Here is a 24,327-nt window from a genome sequence, read left to right on the forward strand (position 1 = left end):
GAGGCCCTAAGCAACTTAGCAAGACCCTGTCTCAAATAAAAAAAAGGCTGGGTGTATGGTTCAGTGGTTAAGTGCCCCTGGGTTTAATCCTTGGTACCCTCACCCCTCGCCCCCTCCCCCCAAAGTGCATCAAATGTGAGAAAAATAGAAATAGGTTTCATTCTGGCAATTTGCAGCTTAATGCAGATAAGGGGCAGGAGAAAATGTTAGGTCATGAATGAGGGATCTAGAAATGGAGAGAGGACAACTTTCCTGGCTTGGCCTTCGATTGATGTTGGACTGGATGATATCGAGGAGGGAACAGGGTAGACCTTTGGGATCTTTAAATGGCTACCTGGCCACAGCTGAGTGGATGGGACCATGAAATGTGATAAAGAGATCTGGATATGCCACTTAATACCTTGCAATTGTGGATAAACAAAATCCTTTGTGCCTCAGATTTTGAGAGTAAAATGGGGCTTTCATAGCACCTACCTTATATATTGATGTGAAGATTGTGATACAGCACTTGACCCATAGTAAATGTTCAATAAATGGTAATTATTAGCTTTCAAAATTTCTCAGGCCTCCATATCTCAGGCTTATCAGTATCAACGAGGTGTAATCATGTTGTGAAAGGTGGTTGGTTCCTTTAAGCTGTTCTCTCTCCGTCTTCCTCTACTTGAGGCCTTAGGAATCTCCTAAGCAGCTATAACTAAATGCACTTGGTGAGGGACAGGGGGTGTACATGGCCTAGTATGTATGTATTCTCCTTGGGCTACTAGAAATTCTTGCTTTCAGATTACATCCAAAATGAACATGGGACTGTACTTACTATTGCTCTTAAACTGTATTTAAAGTTCTGATCCAAATGTTGAGCCTGGGGCACTAAATCCCCAACACTATGCAGAAGCTCCATTATTTCCCATTCCACTCCACAACCCATCACAAAAAAATTTAATGCTTTAAATCAGCTTTATTACTAGTGAGATTTGGGGTTCACTAGAGATGGCAGTGACTAGAAGGGAGGCGCTTCATCCCTGCATGGAGTTTCTTTGATGGGGTCAGGGAGAGCAAGGAGTCATCAGCTGGACTAGCTACCTTTCAGCATCTACGCAGTGCCTGGCACACAGTAGGTGCTCTATAAGTATTAGCTATCTGTTGACCACAGCGTGGGGGTGGGGGAACTCGGAACATCTGCCGGCAGTTCCTAGTTCTGGTTTAGGGGTAGTTCTCTCCATGAACTTTGTCCTTTTGTAGCCTCTCATGTTTATTTTCTAGAGGATGACCTGGGCCTGCCTCATCCCAGCATCCTAAATCTTTAGTGCTTCAGCTTCTCTACGTGGAATACCATGTCTGTTGAGGTGGGCATTCACTCATTTTGGGAGGGAAACTACCCCCTCTACTTTTGGGCCTTAATTTTAAAGTCTGGCAGGCCTTCCAGACACCCAGTCATTTAATCATTTTTAGGATTCCCCTCTCCTTACTATCCTTCTATTTCTGACCCTCTCCTTCGGAGTGTAAGGGAATGACTTGCTGAACTGGGAGACCCCAGACAACTTGAGGGGATCCCCGCTCTGGGGAAGGAGTAAGGCAAGGAGGCGGGATCGGAATGTTGGGGGAGGGGCCGCAGGTCTCCAGGGTTACCCAATCACAGGGCCAATCATCCGCTACTGTCCTGCCCCCGCGTGCGGCCACAACTCCTGATTTTCCCCGAACTATTGCAGGGTTGGGCCGAGACCCACGCATGCCTGCAGAAAATCTACGGCTGCGGGACGGCGGGCCTCCTCCTACTCCTCCTCCCGACAGGCTCCGGCAATGAGAATAGGCCCTGGCCCCGCGCGGGGCCAAGTCTACGGACAAAGTCCGAGATTGCTGGGAAGCTCCGCCTCCACGCAGGCCCGCTCCGGCTGACAGCGTCCGGCAGCGCGGAACGGCGCCGCCCGCATGCGCAGGCACGCTTCCTGACGCGATCCGCGCGCGCGGGAAGGCCCCAGTCTCGCGGCTCGGCGTCGCTTTGTGACGTGCCTCTGGTGGTCCCGCCCCTTCGAGTAGCGTCAGCAGATCCCAGTGGTTACGCTGGCGTGCGATGTCGCTGGGCGCTAGCCCAGCCTGGTCCCGCAGCCCTCCGGCCGCCCCCAGCCCCAGCAGAAGCTGGGCTACCTCCATCGCTCCTTCCCGGGCAGCCAGGAACAGCGGCGTCTGCTCCTGTCCGGAAGGAAACATCCAGGGGGTGAGGTCAGGGAAGGCCACGCCCACAAAACGAGTCCTACCAGGCTCCAACGGCTTGGTTACTGGCCCCTCCCGCTTCAGGTTTTCTGGGGTTCCCGCGCTTTCCAAATCACTGGTCCTTCCCTCTTTTTAAAATATGGGCAGCCAGATACCCGTTCTGACCCTGCTGTCCTGGGCATCTTTATCGGCTCCAGCTTGTAGAAGGGAGCGGGCGGCTCGGGCGTTGTTTACAGCAGCAGCCCAGTGCAGTGCGGTTTTTCCTAGAGGACAAGGGAAGGGTGTTAATGCAGCAGCTGGGGACCAGGAGCCTGGGTTCCTGTTTTCCACGGATTCTAGCCTTGGGGGGAGGGCTTCTAGGCCCCTCAAAGGCGGGAAGCGTTGCCCTGGCGACCGCCAGTCAGCAGGAAGCGTTGCCCTGGTGACGTCACTGGCGCAGTGGAGGGACAATGGGTATTGTTCTGGAGTCGGTGGGACGGGAGACCTCCCTCTCCTCCCCACAGACATTCTCCCATATCCCAGTTTCCCGTGGGTTTGGACAGTCGTGTGTGTGTGTGTGTGTGTGTGTGTGTGTGTGTGTGTGTGTGTGTTGAGAATTATGGGAGAAACTCAGCTACTCCGTACTGTCACCGTACAGCAGCAGGTTTACCACCAGATGGAGGAGCAGGGGTATGCCCTCCAACTGCTGCAGCCCTTCTCTGCTGCCCCTATATTTTGCACCTCATCTTACGCCCCAGTTTCCTTAACTCTATGGCATGACATTACCCCCGCCCTTCCACACCCCATTTATCTCTGGCCCCGACATCTGCTTGGGCTGCAATCAGTTCTTCAACTAGGTCTTCCACCGCCAGCCTGGCCGCCAGCATCAAGGGTGTGGTCCCGTCCTCTGTACGTGCGTCCACTGCAGTCTGTCTGCTGCTGAGTAGGAGCTGTAAGGACAAAACCTGTGACCTCTGGGGTACCCTGGACTATTAACTCAGGTCCCTCAGACTTTTAACCCTTTTACCAATCCATATGCAACCATCTTCCTTGTTTCAGGTCCTCAATCTCACATCAATTTCTTATGTCAAACACTAGAGGATGCTTCTACCCAGTGTAACTTGTAAGATCACCCTTTTCCTTTTGGGGACCCCAATGTATGCTTACCTGGCAGACCTCCCGTGCATCAGCAGCTACAGCAGCATGAAGTGGAGTACGCCCTGCCCGGTCTGGCTGGTTGGGGTTGGCTCCAGCCTCAAGGAGGCGGCGGGCAGCAGTTGGTCTGGAGAAACGGGCAGCTAGATGCAGAGGGGTCTCCCCAGTGCCCACTGTGTGAGCCTGGGGACAGGCCCCTCCATCCAGCAGAAGTTCCCAGGGCTCAGGACTTCCCAACCATGCTCCCTGAAAGGTCCTGGACTCCACTCTCCCACAGCAGACTGCAGACATCAGGGGTGTAACCCCATCTGTGGGTGAGAATGAGTAATGGGTCCATCAAAAGGACACAGGAGGAGGATCTTAGGGAGAATCACAAGAAGAGATACGAGGAAGCTAGGCTCTGGCTTTTGATTTTGTGCTTAAATGACTTTCCTACTTTGAGCTTCAGTTTACTCACCTATAAAAATAAGAAGGCCTTAATTCTCTTAACATTTCAGGACAGTGATTCTCAAACTTGAGTCTGAATCAGACTCCCCTAGAAGGCTTGTTAAAACACATATTGCTCAATATCTCAATTTCAGAGTCAATAGCTTTGTAGTGGATCCTGATAATTTGTATTTCTAACAAATTCCAAGGTGATGCTGCATTTTGAGGACCATACTTTGAGAATCACTATTCTAAGGCACTCATTCCAACATTAGTTCCTCCAGTTCTGACACTAAAGAACTTTTCTGCTTTTAAAAGGATTAACAAGCATTTTTTCATTTTCTTGGTCTGGGTTGGTTCATACCTGGTCCACAGGCATTCACATCAGAGACTTCTATCTCTGATTCCTGAGGAGGAGTCAGCATGGCCACCTGAGGGAGCTCCCCACAGCCACCACTCAGTGGCCACAGTTGGCACTTGGAGGGTGGGGCCATTTCTTCAGCCTTGGGGCAAAAGCAAGAATCAGTGAAGGCCATTGACTTGTTCTTTATTCTATCAACTCCATACTATTTCTGCCCTAGCCCTTTCACCTGGTTCACCTCTTCTTCCTCCTCAGGGCCTGAGCACATCACCACTCCATCCTCTTCCACTTCTGCCTCTGGCTTCAGTTCCCTGGAAGGAAGTGAGTTGGGTACAGGTTACACAAGTTAGGACCAATAAGAGTCTCCAAGATTTCCAGTAGCCTTCCTGCCCCTCATCTTTCTCTGTTTTCAACTTTTGCAATAGCATTTCTTATTGCTTTGACCATAAATATCTCCATGGACAGATTCCCCTTCCTGAGCCTGAGTTCCTCCTCATTCTCACTTGAGGCCAATGCTGTCCTCGCCCAGTGGGGGCCTGCGTCTTCGGGGAGTCTGCTGAGTTCTAGGCCTTCGAGTGAAGCCAGGAGGCAGCCAGAGGGCCCCATGCTCTCGGCGTCGACGTCGGATGAGCTGAAGGACAAGAAGAGCCCCCAGGGCCAGGAGAAGCACCCCAGCAACTGGCGAGCACAGCACGGTCCAGGGAAGCTGTTTGGTGGGTGCTAGTGGAGAGATACAGTGACAAGGAGGCCATTCCTGGTGGGACTAGTTCTACTCATGAGCAAGTGCAACAATCTTTCTCTGCCTCAGTTTCCTCATCTGTGAAATGGACATAATACCTGCCTCTTGGGGTTAAATGAGTTAACAGTAAAATGCTAGAGCAACACACATAGTAAGCATGATATAACAGTTATTATTCTTTCATGTACTACGAACTATTTAATACAAAGATGACTGGGTACCGACATCTAGTAAAGAAGTTAAATTAGAACCTGAGGTTTCTTGGAGGGCTATGTCAGAGGTTAGGAAGTACTTACAGAACCAATAGGCTGTGAGGGGAACCAGGTAAAGAGTTGTTAAAAGGAGGGCAAGTTCCCACAAAATATTTTTGGTTCCAGCTATCCTGTTTTATGTCTTGCCTATTACTGACATGAGCACAAAGGTCAGGAGAAGTGGTGGGTGTCACCTACCAGAGCCTGTGTGAGGGTGGGCAGCCAGCAGGGGTGCAGGCAGCAGGGGCTCTAGGGCTCCCACTGCAGCCATTGCTGCAAGGAAGCGAAGCAGGAGTCCTGAGTCCCAGGGACAACGGGATGCTGGGTGGTCAGGGCCACAGTGGGACAAATCTACACCCATCACCACCACAAACCTGTAGGGGAGGCATGTTAGAGACGTGTGTCAGTAACTGGCTCCCAACCATCTGCCCCATGGGAAAACAAACTAGTGTCTGGACTTCCCTCCATCCACTTCTTACCCAGCACCGAGGGAGTCCTTCTCCTTGCCTAGGAGCTGCATATCAGGGTCTGCTTCCTCTGCATGTGAGGGGTCATGGGTTCCTCTTAGCTCTTCTTCTGCCCGGGCCCCAGGATAGGGGAACACCATGTCTCTGCCATTACTATCCTTCCTCACCCAGAGCCCCACCCTCAGAGTCAGGGACAGCACGCGGGCCAGAGCAAGCAGCTGCTGGTCCAGGGCAGTTGGGCTCAGCACCACCAGCAGGGCCAGGGAGGGCCCCCACTCCAAGTCCCCATCTTCAGGTCTGCAGTCGCCCCCATCCCAGCCACATTCTGCGGTGTTGCAGCCTTTCTCACAGTGCCCATTGTGGAAGTGGTCCCGGCAGTACTGGTCATAGGCTGGACTGTAGGGTGAGAAGAGGGGAACTGAGGACCCCCTAAAACCTGACACCCCTCTTTCCCCAGAGGAAATTCCTGACATTCCACAGCCCTTTGGTTGCTAAGTGGGGGTAGCTGTGCATCCCTGGGTGGTGGCCCAAACACCCTGACATCCTCTCCTGAGACCATCCTTTTCCTCCTCTCCCAAGCTCTTTTTCCCTAAAGGAGAGCCCTTTTCCCTCAGGGATGCTGGTTGCTAGGAGAGAGATTCCATGGCAACATGAATTAAGAAGGCAAGCTTGAGGACCAAGCCCCAGAACTCTGAGAGGAGCCTAGAAAGAGGATGTGTCCCACATAAAGTATTGATGCCATCCCATTATTCTAGGTTGGAGTCCAGAGTCTTCAAGCCCTACTTAGCAGTGGTTATTAGGGTGGAAATTCCTTGGAGCCTGAGACTATGGTCACCCTGTAACTCAGACATCTATGTCTCACTCTCTCATCCCCTTAAACCCCAGCCACAGTGGGCTCTAGGCTCACGTGCAGGATGGAGGGGGCTCGCAGTCGTAGCCATCAAACAGACATTCTTCTGAGTCACACTGTGGGTGGCACTGTCCATCCCGGAAGAGAAGCCAGCACCGGGAATGGGAGGGGCAGCCTTTCCAGGGGTCTGGGACCCCCAGGGAGCAGTCCCCACCATCCCAGTTTCCTCCTGGGCCACTGCAGCCAGTGTCACAGGCCCCATCTCCACTTCTGCCTTCACACCCTTTTGCTCCGGGCCTCTGACATCTGGGCCCCGGAGAGTCAGGAGGGCAGGAGCATCGAAAGCCTGGGCCCCCCAACCCAGGGGTCTCTGAGCAGCTGCCATTGTGTAGGCATGGGGAGGGGGGGCCACAGCCCTGAGGAGCTGGTGGAGTCAGGCAGTCAGGACCCTCAAAGCCATTGAGGCAGGCACAGCGGGGTGGGAATCCAGGCTTAGGGGAGGGCAGACACAGGCCTCCATGGTGACAGTGATAGATGCCGCAGGAAGGAACTCTGTGGCTGCAGGTGGGGCCTTCAAAACCCTGTATAGGGGGAAGACATTGGGGAAGGACCTTATATTATTATTCCCACTCCCCCAAGAAAACTCTGGGTTAGATTAGTGCAGAGAGGGTCCTAGACTCTCATCAAGTTCATCATTTTATGGATTTGGAACCATGTTGCATGATAATTTCATGCAATGACAGGACATTGTTGCAAAAATGGATGAACTTTGCCATTATAATAAAAGTCCTGAAAGACTATGAAGTCTTAATAAATTCTTAATAGAATTGAATTCTATTATATTCTTATGTTCATCCTTTTGGAGACAGGATCATATGCCTTCCTCTTTCTCCAAGGAAGGGAACATAAGTAGAAGTAAGTTATTAATATTGAACTTTTGGGGTTAGGTTCATGGATGTAATATTGTTAAAACACTAAAATAAAAGGTCAGGTACAGGGGCTGGGAATATAGCTCAGTTGGTAGAGTGCTTGCCTTGCATGCACAAGGCCCTGGGTTCAATCCCCAGTACCTCCGAGGGGGGGAAAAAGGATTAGGCACAAACCAATGATGAGTGTATCATGAACCATGGCTTACTATTAATCCAATCCCATGCATCAGGGATCCACACACAGAGTTAAAGTAACTTATCCAGGAGCTTTTGATCTTAGCCAATGCCTATGGTTTCTGAACATTCCCTTCATGATCCTACCTTTTCCCTGACTCCTTTCCCCTGACTGCTTCTGAGAGCCACTTACTGCTGGGAATTTAAGATGGCTCCTTCCAATAAGTCACACTTTGATGATCTCCTATGCTCCCCTCTAGGATTCCAGCTCTGGCATTCTCACCTTTTATCAGTATAGAAGGCAATAGAGAAGGCAGCTTTGTGGTCTTTTACCTGGGGACAGTGGCAGGTGAAACCCCGGGGTGGTCCTGCGGTGACCTCACAGGATCCTCCATGGGAGCAGGGCTGGCTCTGGCAGGGGTCTATCTCCACCTCACACCATTGGCCTGTGATGGGGACGAGATTAGATATTGCTTCAGTCACTGCCTACCTCCTCGCTCCTGGAAGTTGGCCCAGCACAAAGGGATCCTGGAGCATCTTCTCTGGGATAGCACATGGAGGCAGGGGATAGACAAGGGGACTAGGCTGTCTCATAGGTGAGGACTGTCTAGGTCTCCATGGTCTGCTTAGATGTCTTTACCCCCCCACCACATACACACCAGGGCCTCACCTGTATGTCCAGGTAGACACTGGCAGTAGAAGGCATTGGCTAGAGAGTGGCAGGCTGCGGTGCCTGTCGGGTGACAAGGCTTGTCTAGACACTCATCCACATCCCCCTCACAGCGCAGACCCACAAAACCTGGAGGGCAGGCACAGTTGAAGCCTCCAAGTATGGGGGTGCAGGTTCCATGGTTGTGACAGGGTTGGGACTGACAAGCATCAATTTCCTTTGAGCAGTTCTGTCCATTGTAGCCTGGGGCACACTACAGGGATGAAGGATCAGAGATGTAACCAGTGGATGAGCCTAGCTCAAAGCAGTCTGTTCAGCCCCCCATTTTCCAGCCCAACAGCTTCACTCAACTCACCATCCATCGCTGACACATGTAGCTTGACCATTCTATCTCAATGCCACATGATACATTATTGTTCAGTAACATACAGCTTAACCCTCCCCTAGTCCTAAACAAACCCTTTCCCCTACCAATACACCCTCCAGATTGTCTCATACTTCATTACTTCATAAACATGTATTGGATGCCCACTTTCTGCCAGGCTCTGTTTTAGGTACTAGGAATACAGGCAAAATTAGAGCTCATTCCTGTTTCTATGAAGCTATCAGTCAATCAGAGGGGAGAGGTAACTAGTATTTATTACATGCTTTATATACATAACCTCAGAAAAACCTCCTAAAACCCTTTATATAGATTATCTCACTTGATCCTCACTTCACAGAAAAGGAAACTGAGTCCCACAAAGGTAAAATGACTTGTGCAAGTCACATGGCTGTAGATAGAAGACCTGAAGTTCAAGTCTATTACTCCATAATCATTTTTCTGCTTGCTTCATGCCTCTCTGCTAATGAGAGAATGTCATTGATGATTCTGTACCACATGCTGGGTTCTTGCAGGAGGAAAGAGAGCATGCAAGAATGGAGTACAAGAAGCCTTTGGAGAGATGATAAAAAATTTACAAAGAATCTGAGCAGTGGCCAGAAGGTTGGTAGGAACAAGTTAAATGTTTTGTAAACTTCTGGAAGGGGGAGTTTCAGGAAGTAGGACATGAAACAGAAATGAGTGCACAGAAGTTCACTGCTTTCAGTCAAGCACACTGAGTTTGTATATATTTGAAACTGTTCATAATAAAAAGGTTAAAACTAAAATTTAAAAGTGAAGTAAAGGATCCAGGAATAGTGGTACACACCTGTAATCCCAGCGACTTGGGAGGCTGAGGCAGGAGGATCACAAGTTTGGTGGGGATGAGAGTAGATATTGCTTCAGTCACTGCCTACCTCCCAACTCACTCCTGGAAGTTGGCCCAGCACAAAGGGATTCTGGGGCTTCTCTCTGGGATAGCACTTGGAGGCAGGGGATAAACAAGGGGACTAGGCTATCTCACAGGTGAGGACTGTCTGGGTCTCCGCAGCAACTTAGGGAGGCCCTAAGCAGCTTTGTGTGACCCTGTCTCAAAAGGGCTGGGGGAGTAGCTCAGGGGTAAAAGCCCCTGGATTTAGTCCCCAGTATAAAAAAAAAGATGAAGTAAAGGGGATCCATCTTGTGTCTTCTGTTAAAAGTTGTGGTCTGAGCATAGAATCAGGCTGCCCAGATTTAAATCCCAGCTTTGCTTTTCCTGGTATAGTGACAAAAACCACCAAGGAGAAGCCTTCACCCATCTGAGAGAGGACTTAGAGATATCTTCCTAAGGAAGGTGCTTCCTGGTCCCCATCCAGTAGAAGAGGGGTGGGGAAGGCCATTCCAGGCAGAGGCAATGGCAGGGAAAAAAACTGAGACTGATGCTCGCCTGTAATACTAGCAACTTGGGGAAGCCAAATGAGAAGGATTGCAAGTTTAAAGCCAGCCTCATCAGGTTAGCAGGACCCTGTCTCAAAAAAAAAAAAAAAAAAAAAAAAAAAAAAAAAAAAAAAGACTGTGGATGTAGCTCAATGGTAGAGTGCTCCTGGGATCAATCCCTAGTACAGATTAAAAAAAAAAAAAAAGCTGAGAAGCAAGAATCAGTATGGGGTGTGTAAGGTTTACATTGCTAGAATGAAGTAGGGAAGTGGAGAGTGGAGAAGGTGACAAATGAGGACTGAGGGGCAGGAAGTGCTGTATCAGGCAGAGCCTTGAACTTTATAAAGATGTGGGCACCCCCTGAAGGATGTTCAACAGGGGAGTGACAGGTCAACTTAACATCTGCAGTGATCCCCTGGTTGTGGGGTAAAGACTGAACCAGTGGAAGGATAGATATGGAGGCTGACATGGGTATTCAGGTGGAATGCAACAAACGCCTGTACTAAAGCAGTGGGATGAAGGGTGAAGGGGAAAGGATAGAGTGGAGAAATATTTAGGAGGTAGAATGGCCTGACCTGGTGGTTAGCTGGATGTGTGGGGTAAAGGAAAGGGAGAAGAATTGGGTACACCATGTTATCCTTCCCATTATTACTGTTTTCCATATCTCCAGCCATGTCCTGTTTCCCATCTCCAGAAAGGACAGTTATCTTCTTTCCCTTCTTTTCTCTACACCTCTTACCTGGCAGAGATACCCATTGGGCTGGGCCACACAGGTGGCCCCATTCTGACAAGGCCGGGATTCACAGGGGTTCATGTTATCCTGGCATAAACTGCCTTGGAATCCAGGGGGGCAGTGGCAGAAATAGGAGGGGCCTCTGTCAATGCAAAGGCCTCCATTCTGGCACAGGGCAGAGACTTCTATGCCTGAGGGAGAAAGACAAACAGGGAGAAGTGAAACTAAGTGGGCTGGAAGGGTTTTCAGGATCCCAGATCTCTAGCAGAGAGGCCTTTAACTTGGGAGCAGCTAATGTTCTTGGGTGGGAACCCCCGTGGGCACAAGGAAAAAGTAACTCCTGACACTGAAGAGGGTAGAACATCAGGTTTCTCTGCCTATCTTTTCTGCCAGAATATGGGAAATATTTCTTAAGCTTATCAGTGTTGTAAGGTGACTATTGTCTGAGCCATAAGCAAGAGAGAGCTCAAGGGAAGGCTGGACATACAGCTCAGTGGTAGAACACTTGCTTAGCATGTACAAGGTCTTGGTTCGATTTCTCAGCACCACAAATAAAATGAAGTTTTTTAAAAAAATGAACTCAAGAGAAACTTCAGGCTGGGGACATGGGGCTTTACTACTGTCCCAAGTTTGTCCCCTGGATTTTGCATCAATTTTGATGTTATCTCACCGTGATTCCCATCAACCTAAGCCCTAATCTCTTCCCTGAGCTCTTCTCATGTTGAACCTTTTTTGAAGTAGAGTATTCTTTTACAAGAGGGTTGGTGTAACCTCACAGGGGTGGGGTGAAGTGTGTTGATGTAGCTGGGTTAAATGTAGTCCACTCAAGGTGAGTTACAACCATAACAATGTTGAGTTGCTCCACCAGGAGTTATGTCCCTGGTGGTTGTGTTAAGCTGGAGTCTACTTTACTGGGCTGATTGGTGTTGTGCTGAATGTGGTGACAGGAGTTGGGTTGTTTTAGGCTTCCTGGGTGTAAAACTGTAGAATCAATAACTATAGTTGGGGGCTGGGGTTGTGGCTCAGAAGTAAAGCACTTGCCTAGCATGTGTGAGGCACTGGGTTCAATACTCAGCTCTACAAAAATAAATAAATAAAATGAAGGTATTGTGTCCATCCACAACTACAAATATTAAAAAAAATAACTATAGTTGGTTTATGTTGTTTTGACTCTCAGGTGATTGTTTTGGCTAAAAGCTGTGTGGCTGCTCTTAGGAAAGGGGTGAAGAAGGACACTTGTTTTTCTTCATCTGCTCCCCAGTTGGGCCTTGTGTTGGTACCTTGGTTCAGTGCAGCCTTCTGGCAGGAGGACTGTGGAATGTTGCAGAGAGGCCCGGTCCATCCCTGGAGGCACAGGCACTGGAAGGAGGGCCCACTCTGGAGGCAGTGGGCATTGTGTGGACAGGGCTTCTGGGCACATAAGTCCATCAAAGTCTGAGGGTTGGGAGGGATCATGAGGCATCAGGTTCCCAGGCCTGGAGATGGGCCTCTGCCAATTCCAGCTCCTCAGAATCCCTCCCTCTAAGACTCTCTCACGAATGGCCTGGACCAGGTAACCCTCCCTGGTTTCCCTTCTATACCCATATTCCAGAATGGCCCCTGAGGGTCATAACTCCATTCGATCTTTCCTCCCTTCTTCAGGCTACACAAACTTCAAATGAGACTTCAACTCCTAGACCTTTCTTCATGAGCTTCCCTGCTGCCCACCTTTTATTTCTTGAGACCATTCTTACTAGAGCTCTCTAGGTCCCTCCCTCCTCTTCACACCTGGCTCATTGCAACTCACCTGGCAGCTTTCTCCTGTGTATCCAGGAGGGCAGAGGCAGCGGGGGCCCTGAGGGCCATCTTGGCAGGTTGCCCTGTTCCTACAGGGGCTGTACAAGACAGAGATAGGGCAAGGTAGGAAGGAGGTCTGGGAAAAAGGGGGAGGGAGTGTGTGATGGGGAGGCAACTACTGGGGTGATGGCTGACCAGAAGGGGAGGCAGAAGGAAGAGTGTGCAGCAGAGATAGCCTGGAGTTCCAGGGGGAGGGACGGGAAAGGGCGGGAAGGCTGAGGGGCTTCTTCCCTTCCTCTGGGGGCCTTAGTGCTCTGCTCACCTGTCTGCACAGCTGGAGTGGATCCTTCCCTCACAATGTGGACCCTGGAAGCCCACGGCACAGAGGCAGGAGAAGGTGCCAGTCCTGTTCACACAGGTACCCCCATTGAGGCACGGGGCTGGAGAGAGGAGGCTGTGAGGGATTGGGTTCCTTGCCTGTAACCTGGCCTGTGACCTCAGTCACACCGCTCACAGGACATACCTTTCCCCCACTAAAACAACAGCTTCCAGTTAATTTTTTTCTTCTAAATATGGAAGAACCCTGCCCGATTCTTTCATCCCCCTGTGCTTCAGTGCCGGACATGGTGGGCACTTACCAGACACGCAGTGGTCAATGATGGTTTGGCAGTGGGGCCCTGTGTGGCTTGGAAGGCAGATGCAGGAGTAACCTCCAGGGCTGGGACTACAGGAGCCACCATTGAGACAGGGCTCTGAGTGACAAGCTGTCACCTCCTCACTACAGGTGGGCCCTGAGGGAAAGAGGTGGGATCTGAGAGTGGGAATCCTTCCTCTCCCTCCATCCTCCTCTTCTTCCTTTTGCCCTCCCTTCCTTACTCCAACTCTATTATTCCCCCCTGTTCAGCTCCTTTTCTTATCACCTCCCACACATCATCTGTGTCCCCTGCAACCCATGACCAGTTTTCCTTGGTGGTGACTAATACACAGAGCCTTTGGCCACATACATTTCCCTTGACTTAGCCCAGGTGTATATGGTTTAGAGACAGTCTCACCTGTGTAGCCTGTGGGGCAGGTGCAGTTGTAGCCAGCGGGTTGGGGATAGCAGGTCCCCCCATGGGCACAGGGTGTGGAGATGCAGGCCCCCAGCTCTGCCTCACACTCTGGCCCTGTCCAGCCCACATCACACACACATGAAGATCTGGCCATAAAGAGAAAGGGGAGTATTTTTCTTTTCTTCTGGTATATCCTTTTCCTTTTCCTGTGGGCCAGGCCCTTATGACCTCCTCTTTTTTGTCCCTGAGACTCTGGCCTTTTTCTTCAGTGACTTTCCTCTTAACATTGCCCTTTCACCTTCCTGATCCCACATCACACATTTTATTTCTCTATCTTTATTTCTTCTATAACTTGTTCGTTGTCTTTCTGCCAGACAGAAATGAAAGCTCCACGAGAGTCATCATTTTGTCTCTTTGGCTCTGTGCTATTTCCCAGTGTCTGGAACGGTGTCCACACAGAGTAGATATTCAATAGATACTTGTCTAGTGAATGATGAACTGATGCTGGGCATTATGCTCCCTTTTCTGTTCTGACGCCTTAATCCTCTGTTTCCCTCATCATATACGAGCTCTCCCCTCCTTGGATAACAAGTCCTCCTATTGACTTGCCCTAAGAACTTGGTCATCTCCTTCATAGTCGCTGTTGGTCATTTCCCACAGACATGTTCCTCACTTGCTTTTTCTCCTACCATAGCTAAGGAGGACCAGAAAAGGGGCAAATGGAGGGCCTGGAAGATGTTACCTCTGGCAATGCCCATGGTGGCAGGTGCAGTTGTCCTCAGCAGGGGCACAGCCAAGGCTTCCACTGGGGCAGAGGCATTGGATCTTGTTTTCCTGATCCTGGCATTTCTGCTCAGGCTGGCACAGGTTGGGGGCACACAGGGGAACCTCACAGAGCTGGCCTGAGGTGGGGATATGAGTCAGATAGAAAACAAAACCCTTTTATGCCCTTCAGGGGACCAAAGACTACTTATGTATGACTAACTCACTCCCCATAGACCTGTCCTTCAATGACTTCCTGTTACCTTCAGGATACTAACCTCCTGTCACATGGGATCTGGTGTGACATGACCTTCCTACAACTGCTGTGTTTCTCATCTTTGCCCTGTTGCACTCTAAGCTCTGGATCTCATTCAGTTCCTTAAATGAAAGGTGCTTTTCTTTCCCCTGTGCTTTTACAAACACAGTGATTTCCAACTAAAACACATTATCTGGCATTCTATTTTGACAAACTCCTGCTCATTTCTCAAAATTCAGCCTAGCCATCATCTCCTCCATGCAGGCCCTTTTCTGCTCTGAACTCCATGAAGAGTTCTCATCTTTAGTCTGGGTTAGTGGGTTCTCCTCTCTCAGGGCCATTGGGCCATACCAACAGGAGACTTGTTGGTCTATGCATTAGACTTAAAACCACTTGAGGATAGCAACTTCTTACTCAAACTTGCTTCTACGACTGGCATAGTAAGCATTTATTTATTTGTTTATTTGTATGGTGCTGGGGATTGAACCCAGGGACTCATTCATGCCAGTACTTTACCACTGAGTCACATCCCCAGTGTTCATAAAGTCTTGCTATATAAAAAAGTGAATGGCTCCCCTTTGAGCCCAATCTCTGCTCCTGAGCCCTAATTATACCCATTCATGTTGGGATAAATGTGGCTCTTTAATAACATCCACAGTTGTGAAGGTTTTGCTCTGAGTTACTTTAAGGGGTGCCATTCTTATCTGTTTCACATCCTGACTCTCAAACACCCCCCAATGACTACTGTCCCACGCCAAACGGACTCAATTATTCTCTAACAACTTCCCTGCTGACCTGTGAAGCCAGAGGGGCACAGGCAAAAGAAGGCTCCTGGGAGATCAAGGCAGCTGGCTCCACTGGGGCATGGGCTACTCAGACACTCGTCCACCTCTGTCTCACACTGTGGCCCTTCAAAGCCTATGGCAGAGGAGGAGAATCAGGGACTGCAGAGACTTCTGCCCCCTGCCACCCTCTCCTCCCGTGTTTGGGCCCCAGTTTACCTGGGAGACACTTGCAATGGAAGGCTCCAGGCTGGTCCTGGCACTGCCCACCATTGGCACAGGGAGAGCTTCTGCATTCATCGATGTCTTCCTCACACTGGGTGCCAGTGAATCCTAGTGGGGAAGGGAGTAGATGGGGAGAGAAGGCCAAGGTCATTGAGGAAGACACAGCTTAGCTCTTTCTCGCCAGGAAAGGTGAACCTGTAGGTCTTCCCAAAGAAGACACCTGGGTAGTTGGGCATGGATCAACAGAAGGGTGGTGCAGAAAACGTGAAGCTCAGCCACCTACCAGCTGTGTGACTTTGGGCAAGCTACTTAAACTTTCTAAGCTCCCAGTTTCCTCCTCTGTAAAAGGAGCAAAAAATGGAACCTAGACTGGGGGTGTAGTTTCAGTGGCACAGTGCTTGCCCAGCATGTGTGAGTGCATGAGGCACTGGCTTTGATCCCCAGCACTGGAAAAATAAATAAAGAGGAGCCTACCTTATGTTGCCATTGAAAGGATTAAATGACATAATGCCCCCAAAGCACAAAGTCAAGTGCCTGTCCTGGAGTAAATAGTCAATAAATGTAATTATTTTCATAGCAGGGTACCAGAGGGATGTTCCAGGAAGCTGGAAAAGAAAGACCTGGGGCAGCTTTCCCTGTGTCCAGGGCAGGCAATGCCGAGACCAGCCTGGGACCCCTGACATGCAGAGTCCATAGAGGACTATGCAGGAGGACTGCAAAGGAGGGATATATGGGTGATTTGGAAGGTCAGAGATGAGGGTGGGTGTATAAGTAAGGAAAGATCTGGGATGTAGCAGAAGAGAGTTTGAGGAGCAGAGGAGTTGGAGAAATGGGGAACTCTTTGACCAGGCTAAAGAGAACTTCCAGAGGACAGAACTCTGGTGGTTCCAACATTGCAGGGTGAAGATGGCTGGATTGAAATCTGCACGCACCAGGCTGGCAGACGCACAGGAAGCTGTTGCGCAGGTCGTGACAGTCAGCTTGGTTCAGGCAAGGAGCTGAGGCACACTCATTGGTCTCCACCTCACAGAGTAGCCCTTCTAAACCTGAGGACAGAGGAGCATGGTGAGGGTGGGGCTCTGCCAGGCTGGCCCTGCCCCCTTCTCCCTGGGAGACCTGGGTTCTAGAGCCAGCACACACGCAACTTGCTGTGTGTCCCCATCAGGCCTCCCCTCTCTCTGCTGTCTGCCGATGGGTTTGGTAGATGAACTCTGAGCCCTGCTGTGGTGTGCAGTGCTGCCTCCTTCAGGTGTGAAAGCTCAGGAAGCAAGAGGGCTCCTGTTGAGAGCTGTAAGAGGGCATCCTGGAAGTGCCTCTTGGGGCCATCTCTGGGTAAGGCAGCGTGGGACCCACCCAGGCAGGCTGCTTAACCTGGAGGTCTTTGATGTACAAATTAGGCAAGCGGGTGTCTGCCTGGAGCACGATTTACTCCTCTTGTTCATGGCAAGTCTTCATGCTAAAGTGAACAGGAATCCCAATGTGGGGGAATGTGAAGGGCATTTGGGAAGCTGTGTTACTCTCTTATTTATCCCATTGCTTTGGGGTCATCCTCATGTCCATGGTCTCATCTTGAACAAGGACCTCATTACCTTCCTTTTCTTGCTTAGGGAGCGTGCCTCTAACCCTCCTTCACGTCTACAACCTTGTCCACACATAGATAAGTATACAAGAGTAAAGAATAGTTTTCTTTACTCTTGTATACTTATCTATGTGTGGTCTGAGCCATAAACCTTGGATATTTCTCACCTTAGAATGGTAGGGTAGTGTAGTGGTTAATGTTGAAACTTTGGGTTTGAATCTTGGCTCTGCCACTTACTAACTGCATGACCTTGGACAAACCACTTGAACATTTTATATGTCTTGGTTTCTTCATTTATAAAATGGATATAGTAACAATGCCAACCGCATAGGATTAGTGTAAAGAGTAGATAAGATAATACATGTAAGACAGACAGTCAGCTATTATTTTTCTGGTTTCATCCAGTTCTCTGTATTGGCTCTGTAGTTCTCTTCAAATGACTTTTCCCTGGTAAAACTAGCCTGGAAGTGCCTGCACCCTTGCTGTGTTTCTTTCCTACTGCATCAAATTCAAGCACACAGATCTTTTTGGAATTTTAAGGATTTACTCTTTATCTCTGCATGGGAGAGTTGGAGTGATTAGGGGGAGCATTGTAGGTAAGTATGAGCAGAGGCTGCAGCATGGAAAGTTTATTAACTATCCTCCCTTATTTGGCCACAGTGTACAGTGGGCCATGTGTTGTGCTGTCTCTGATTACCATGGAAGGAATGGCAGCCCCTCTCCCCCAGAGTTGAGCAGTGTACAACCTCACTACTATCTGTGGCAGCTCTTTTCCTAGGGTCCATAGGTGTCTCCATTTTCACTTGGGGGGAGGGAGAGGAGAAACATCCTGTAGTAAGTGACGCCCGTTGGACTGACGCTATCCTTGTTCTCTAGGGGCAATTCCCAGTGGGTTCAGCTTAGTTGTTTCTCCCCCACCCAAGTCCCCATTAAGCCATACCTGGTGGGCAGAGGCAGTGGAAGGTGGCAAGGAGGTCCAGGCAGGTGCTGCCTGGGTGGCAGGGCTGGGACAGACACTCATTATGATCAGCCTCACAGCGGGAGCCCGTGTAGCCAGGTGGACAGAGGCAGTTGAAGGAGCCAGGGGTGTTGAGGCAGGAACCACCATGTTCACAGGGACTGGGACCTTGCTGGGCTGGGAAGAGAGAAGAGCTGAGAGTTCACAGGGGCCAGGGATGGGAAGGGCAAAGAGGCCAGACTGTCAGGAGAGGTGTGGGGGCCCATTTGAGGCTGCAAGACCAACTGGGGAAAGGGCTTGTATTTTTATGATAGAGAAGGACCAAGAGGACAATCTATGAGGCCCGGAGGGCTAAGCATTGGGGAGAGGGCCATGTAGGGAAGAGATGTCACATCAGGACCAACCCAAAGAAAAAGAGATATTTCCTTCCTTCCTTCCTTCCTTCCTTCCTTCCTTCCTTCCTTCCTTCCTTCCTTCCTTCCCTCCTTCCTTTCTTTCTTTTTAATTTAAGAAACAACTTCCCCTTTTCTCTGTTCAGTGCGGAGGCCTGTCTGGGCTCAGAGAGGCTCTGCTGTGGGGTGCCTCACCCATCTGACACTCATCCAGGTCTTGGTGGCAGGTGGGCCCTGAGTAGCCAGGTTGGCATAGGCAGAGTGTGGAGCCCGTCAGGGGGTTGGTGCTGCACTGGGCTTCCCCATGGCATGGCTGGCTCAGACACATATCTTCCAGGTGGCATAGGAGGCCTGGAGGGGCCAGATGGGGGCAAGGTTGATTGACCTCCCAAGAGACCCCCAGTTCTTCTCAGCCTCCACCTTTACCTCACTATTCCCTGACCCCCTCAGTCCCCATACCTGTGCGCCCAGGTGGGCAGAGGCAGGAAAAGAAGCCCACGTGGTCAATGCAGGTGGATCCAGGAGCACAGGTAGCAGCAACACAGTCATCCAGGTTCTCTTCACAGCCTGTGCCTCCCCAGCCACTCACACATACACAGTGAAAGCTGCCAGGCAAGTTCTGGCAGGTACCCCCATTTTTGCAGTGAGGGGGACTGTGAACCTCACATTCATCCACATCTTCAGAGCAATCCCAGCCTGTAGGGAGGTAGGAAAGGAAAACAAGGTCTAGAGCTGGGAGCCCTGTGAGGAAGGGAAGCCACAGGCTGACTGGGCCACTGGTGCCATTAACTTGGCTTAAACAACTCACCTGTCCAAGTCTCTGGGCAGAGGCAGGTATAGGTGTCCAGTCCGTCCTGGCAAATGCCCCCATTCTGACAGTGGTGCTCAATACAGTCATCTGGATTCACCTCGCAGTCTAGGCCTGTGAAGCCTGATAGAGTCATGGGATTAGCCAGGTGAAGGAACCCAAAAGAGGCAACCCTCCCTTCCCAGAAAGGGGAGGAGGCTACAGAAAAGCACCTATGAGGACACACCTGGGGGGCAGAGGCAGAAGTGAAAGGTGGTGTCTCCTCCTGGCACCAGCTGGCAGGTGCCCCCATTTGAACAGCCTGCCAGGGGGCAGGGTCCTGTTCGGAGCTCACAGTGTGGACCTTCCCACCCTGCAGGGCAGAGACATTGGTAGGAGCCCAGGGTATTATAGCAGGAGGTGCCTTTAGGGCAGAGTCCAGGGTCCTGGAAGCACTCATTGACATCATGTTGGCAGGCATGACCCTCAAAGCCAGGTGGGCAGCGGCACTGGATCTGGGGGTATGTGGCCAGACATACGCCTCCATTGATGCAGGGGTTGGCTGAGCAGAAGTCCCGAAGCTGGCACTGCTCGCCTGCAATAGAGGGTAGAGGGAGCTGTTTCTAATATTGCACAAATTCCAGCCCATCTGAGATGACTCTGATCTCCCTGCAGATAACCAGTGGATTGAATATTTGAATTTTCCTCCCTTTATTTCTGTGCTCATTTTACCCTGTTCCATCACCCCTGCCTTAGTTTTGCCAAACCTTGGTAGGATTATATCTGGAGCAACCTTATTTTCTAAACTGAAAATGGATATTGCAAATTGGCCTTACCTGAGAAAAACTGGGACCTGGGGTCCTATAACACCTGATCTTAGCCAAAAGGCCAAGTAGCAATGATGGGGTCCCTACAGTGATGACCTTCTTGGAGGAGGTGAAAAGCACCCAGCTTCTACAGGTAAGAGATTCAGATTGGTATCTTTTTGTGCCACAAAACTGGTTGTATGCTCTTGGGTGAGTTGCTTTGCCTCTCTGATCTGATTTCCTAATCTGGACCTGGAAACTCTGACCTGGATAATGACAAGGAAACTCACTTTACAGCATATGCAACAGTGGTGATGGTGGTAGCAGTGGCGGCGGCAGCAGCAGCGGCAGCTTTAGCTCACACTGCATACATACCATATGCCAGGTTTGAGCTAAGTAAGCACTTATTGAGTATCATCTCTTTTAATTCACTCAACAACCTTAGGAAATACGGACATTAGTATCCTTGTTTGTTTGTTGACAACCTAGGACCCAGACCACTTTAAATATCTTATTCATGTTCATGTAGTTAGTGGCAAAGCTGACATTTGCATCTATTCTAAAGTAGTAAACTTGACCAGGGTTAGACCCCTCTTCTTGAGGTGCATTTCCATTTCTATCTCTAGATCAGGTCCCTCCAGTCTCATCACACCTTACCCCACTATATTCTTTCCAGGATTATTATGAACACCCACCATTTAGAATAGGGGCTGTTCTGATGCTCAGAATGTAGAGCATGGAGAACTCCTGGTGAGCAGCTAACAACCTCTAGTTTCTAGGTTCAGCAAGCTTAAGGAATTTAGAAATATTTCAGATAGTTTGGAAATCTTTCAATGTTTTAGCAATCACATGCTGATGAATTTCAGTCTTGAGTAATGGTTGCCTGTCATGGATTGGCTTATTGATTCTCATGGCCTCTGTCTTCAAAAGGCTCACAGTCTATCATCTACCTGGGACTTGGGGTCCTATAACACCTGATCTTAGCTAAAAGGTCAAATAGCAATGATGGGGTCCCTACAGTGAGGACCTTCTTAGAGGAGGTGAAAAGCACCCAGCTTCTACAGGTAAGAGATTCACATTGGTATCTTTTTGTACCACAAAACTGGTTGTATGCTCTTGGGTGAGTTGCTTTGCCTCTCTGATCTGATTTCCTAATCTGGACCTGGCAACTCTGACCTGGATAATGACAAGGAAACTCACTTTACAGCATATGCAACAGTGGTGATGGTGTCCAGTTCCATCTTTCCCAGCCCACATCTTTCCTAGCCCACTGCTGTTGCTTGTCCATTCCACTCCACTCCCACCAGAGCTTACCTGTCCATCCAGGCATGCAGGTGCACTGTGGGCGGCCTGAAGCCTGGACGTGGCAGCGGCCCCTTTTGGAACAGAAAGAGGGAAGACAGGGGTCTTGGAGGCGGACCTGGCACCTTTTACCAGTGAAGCCAGTGGGGCAGTTGCAGAAGAAGCTGGGGGGCAGTGGAGAGGGGGAGCTAGAGGAGCCTGGTGAGGTGGGAAGCAGGGTTTGGCAGCTGCCCCCATTCTGGCAGAGCTGAGCATCTTGGCAGGGGTCAGGAAACTTGCATGTCTTGCCCAGGAAGCCAGGGGCACACCTGGGTGGGAGGGAGAGAGGAAAACTCACATCACTGGCCCCTCCTTCCCTTCTCTCCCACCCTTTTCCCTTGCCTTATTTGTTTCCCTTCATCTCCTTCACTTCCCCTCATTCTCCTTTCTTCCCTCACTCTCCCTCCCCATTTCTTTCTAGTCTCCTAGTCCCACAAGGTACACTCACAGGCAGGTCTCTTGCCCCTGAGGCAGGGTCAGGCAGGTGCCTCCATTGGCACAGGGTTCTGGAAAACTTCCGCACAGCAGCCCTATGGATGGAAAGGGAGAATGAGATGGAGCCATGGAGCTTGTGTCTCACTTCCTCCTCCAGGTGCTCCTAAGAGACCTGTTCAAAGCAAGCCCCCATGCATGCTCTAAACTACCATGTCCTTCATACCCTGTTCCAGTCCACGTGTGGTCCCATGCCTCAGTTCCTTCCATCCCAGGCCTCTCAGTTACTACTCCCTAACACCCCCCTTTCCTGTTTACTCTCTAGCCTTCCAAGTCCAGCCCTGGACTCCATCCCTAGGAAGCAAGACAACAGGGAACAGAAGGGGGGCAAGGGGGCCCCAGGAGGTGAATGGCTGAGACATTGAAGGGATTTCCTCCAGGAAGGCCAGGAAGGGCCCAGAATCAAGCCTTCCGGGGGGTGGGGACAGCTGGACAGGAAAGGGACATGGTGGACCCATGACCTTCCACATCTCCACCTCCTGATCTCCTCTTATCTTCCCCCCTAGCAGGTGGTCGATCTGCACTTCTCAACGTGGTTATAAGAGTACACTTAACTCAGCTCCAGGGCTGACTGGGTTTCCCTGGGGATGGGTGCCCTCTCACCCATCCCCCCAACAGTCCCTACTGGCACCCAGCCCAAAGCCTGGTTTGGAGCAGCTTCTGTGGCGGTCGGCTCTCCCTACAGGCTGTCTGCATTTTTGGGGAAAATCTCTTCTATCTAGTGTCCCTTCAAAACCTGGGGGTCAGCTCTATTTCTCCCACCCCACTGGACATCCTCTTAAGGGAAAGTGGACTCCCCCTCCTCTCCCACCTCATAACTCACCTCTGGCCATGACAACTAGGAAACACGGTGGTGGCGGCAGCAGCAGAAGCAGCAGCAGGGAAGGGGGCTGCATTCCAGAGCATCCCCAAGCCCAGATCTCCTCTCCCTTTTCAGGCAGGGACTTTCAGAGCCCTCACTGTGGCAGGGCCACCTCCTTGGCTCACACTGCCCTTTCCTTGTCCTCTTCAGCCTGCTGCAAGCCTAATGTCTGAGCTGTTTCCTGAGTCACACAATGTCCTGGACACCCTAGTGAATGGTGGTGTGGGGGGGTTGGAGGAACATTGAGGGGGATGAAGGAGGGGCCTTCTGTCCCTGACAACCCCTGGGGAAGTGGGAGAAGTAGGACGGTATGAATGAATGGCAGGTGAAGATAGGAGGGGAGAACTGGCTTGGTTTCTGAGGCCCCTGGGTGGGGGGTAGTCTCAGTTCTTCTGTTTGTGAATCTGGTTTCTCCTTTCTAGGGGAGAGAATTGCAAGGTGGCTACCCCTGAGCCTCCAGAGGGGAAGGATCTGGAAGCAGAGGTGTGGGGTAGTGAGGGATCTCCCTATTCCTCTTCCCAAGAGATGATGCTTAACTTGCCTCATGAGTACAGATGCTTCTCAGAGGACCTGCAACTTGTCATGATTTGAAACCATTTATCTTGCAGAAAAGACCCAGGGACCTCTGGACCTCACCTTGGCCCTTGTGGGGACTTTTTTTTTTTTTCTCCTTCTGGGGAATGGGCAAGATACTCTGCTGGTTTTAGGAGGAAATCTTGGCCTTCATATTTGTCATCATCAATGATAAATGAACATAGTGTTTCCTAAATTCTAATATATTCTATCATCTATTCTAAATTTAAAATTCTAACTTTTTCATTCTGAATTATTTGTAGCAAATACTGAATTTGGGTAGCTTTTACTCCTTCCATCTCTACTTTCCTCTACTGTGGAGATCTCTGGGATGTATAATATAAAATTGGAGTAAATAAAACCACAAAAGGAAATTTGTTGCCTTGAAGTCTCATTCCATCTTCTTAAGTCAGCCCAGGAGAGCTTTGGGGTCAACCGCATGCTCAGTTCCTCTAGTAGCACAGAGAGCAAGAGTCCAGGGTTGTGGAGGTGTCTCGGCAGCCGCACACACCCAGTGTTGACCTGAGCTGCATCCTGGAGTGTTCTGAACACCTCTCCTGCCAAGGAATATACATCATCGGTGCCATTTGTCTCTCCCTCTCCCTTTCTCCTTCCCAACTTCCTCCCTCCCTTCATCCCTCCCTTCTTTTCTTCCTCCTTCCCTCTCTTTCTTTTTTTTTCTTTTTAAACTTTTTATTTTGAAATAATTTAAAGCTTATATAAAAGCAGCAAAAACACTAAAAAGAATTCCTGGATACCCTACACTTGGATTCACCAATGGATATCATTTGACCACATATGCTTTATCATTATTTCTCTATAAATGCACATTAGTAGCATTTTTTTTCTTGAATCCTTTGAGAGTTAAGTCACACACAAGGCCAGTACCTCTAAACCCATCAGCGTGAATTTCTTAAGGACAAGAACATCTTTTTATATAATACAGAACAATTATCAAAATAAGG

At 50.0% G+C, this 24,327-nt stretch overlaps 1 protein-coding gene across 3 annotated transcripts; it reads right to left on the bottom strand.

Annotated features, from left to right (window-relative positions):
• Positions 1-935: 935 nt before the first annotated feature.
• NOTCH4 (notch receptor 4) lies at positions 936-22,957 on the bottom strand. Of its 3 annotated transcripts, none has more exons than XM_081294083.1 (30): positions 22,751-22,956; positions 21,884-21,965; positions 21,409-21,704; positions 19,536-19,883; positions 19,310-19,432; positions 18,961-19,197; positions 18,697-18,852; positions 18,092-18,286; positions 16,505-16,618; positions 15,567-15,680; positions 15,361-15,483; positions 14,290-14,449; positions 13,548-13,693; positions 13,134-13,286; positions 12,818-12,935; positions 12,506-12,593; positions 12,000-12,153; positions 10,726-10,910; positions 8,210-8,462; positions 7,873-7,985; positions 6,494-7,017; positions 5,599-5,982; positions 5,318-5,493; positions 4,633-4,849; positions 4,368-4,440; positions 4,133-4,271; positions 3,355-3,650; positions 2,990-3,137; positions 2,374-2,471; positions 936-2,187 (listed from the first exon to the last, which is right to left on the bottom strand). In XM_081294083.1, exons 1-30 carry the CDS (start codon positions 22,821-22,823, stop codon positions 1,474-1,476), a joined length of 6,000 nt encoding a protein of 1,999 aa, XP_081150209.1. In that variant the 5' UTR covers positions 22,824-22,956; the 3' UTR covers positions 936-1,473. The 3 variants fall into 3 exon arrangements, with proteins under 3 accessions (XP_081150209.1, XP_081150208.1, XP_081150210.1); XM_081294082.1 differs by having other exon boundaries at positions 4,359-4,440; XM_081294084.1 differs by having other exon boundaries at positions 1,913-2,187; positions 2,364-2,471; positions 4,359-4,440; positions 22,751-22,957.
• Positions 22,958-24,327: the final 1,370 nt, after the last annotated feature.

This window comes from Spermophilus citellus (assembly GCF_964194105.1).
Source record: "Spermophilus citellus genome assembly, chromosome: 5".
NCBI classification, from domain to species: Eukaryota; Metazoa; Chordata; class Mammalia; order Rodentia; family Sciuridae; genus Spermophilus; species Spermophilus citellus.

Coding starts and splice junctions, on each gene's coding strand:
- NOTCH4 (XM_081294082.1), bottom strand. CDS start 22,823: ATGCAGCCCCCTTCCCTGCTGCTGCTTCTGCTGCTGCCGCCACCACCG. Junction 5,983..6,493: donor GAGCCCCCTCCATCCTGCAC/GTGAGCCTAGAG, acceptor CTCACCCTACAG/TCCAGCCTATGACCAGTACT. Junction 4,272..4,358: donor AGGAAGAAGAGGTGAACCAG/GTGAAAGGGCTA, acceptor TTTTGCCCCAAG/GCTGAAGAAATGGCCCCACC.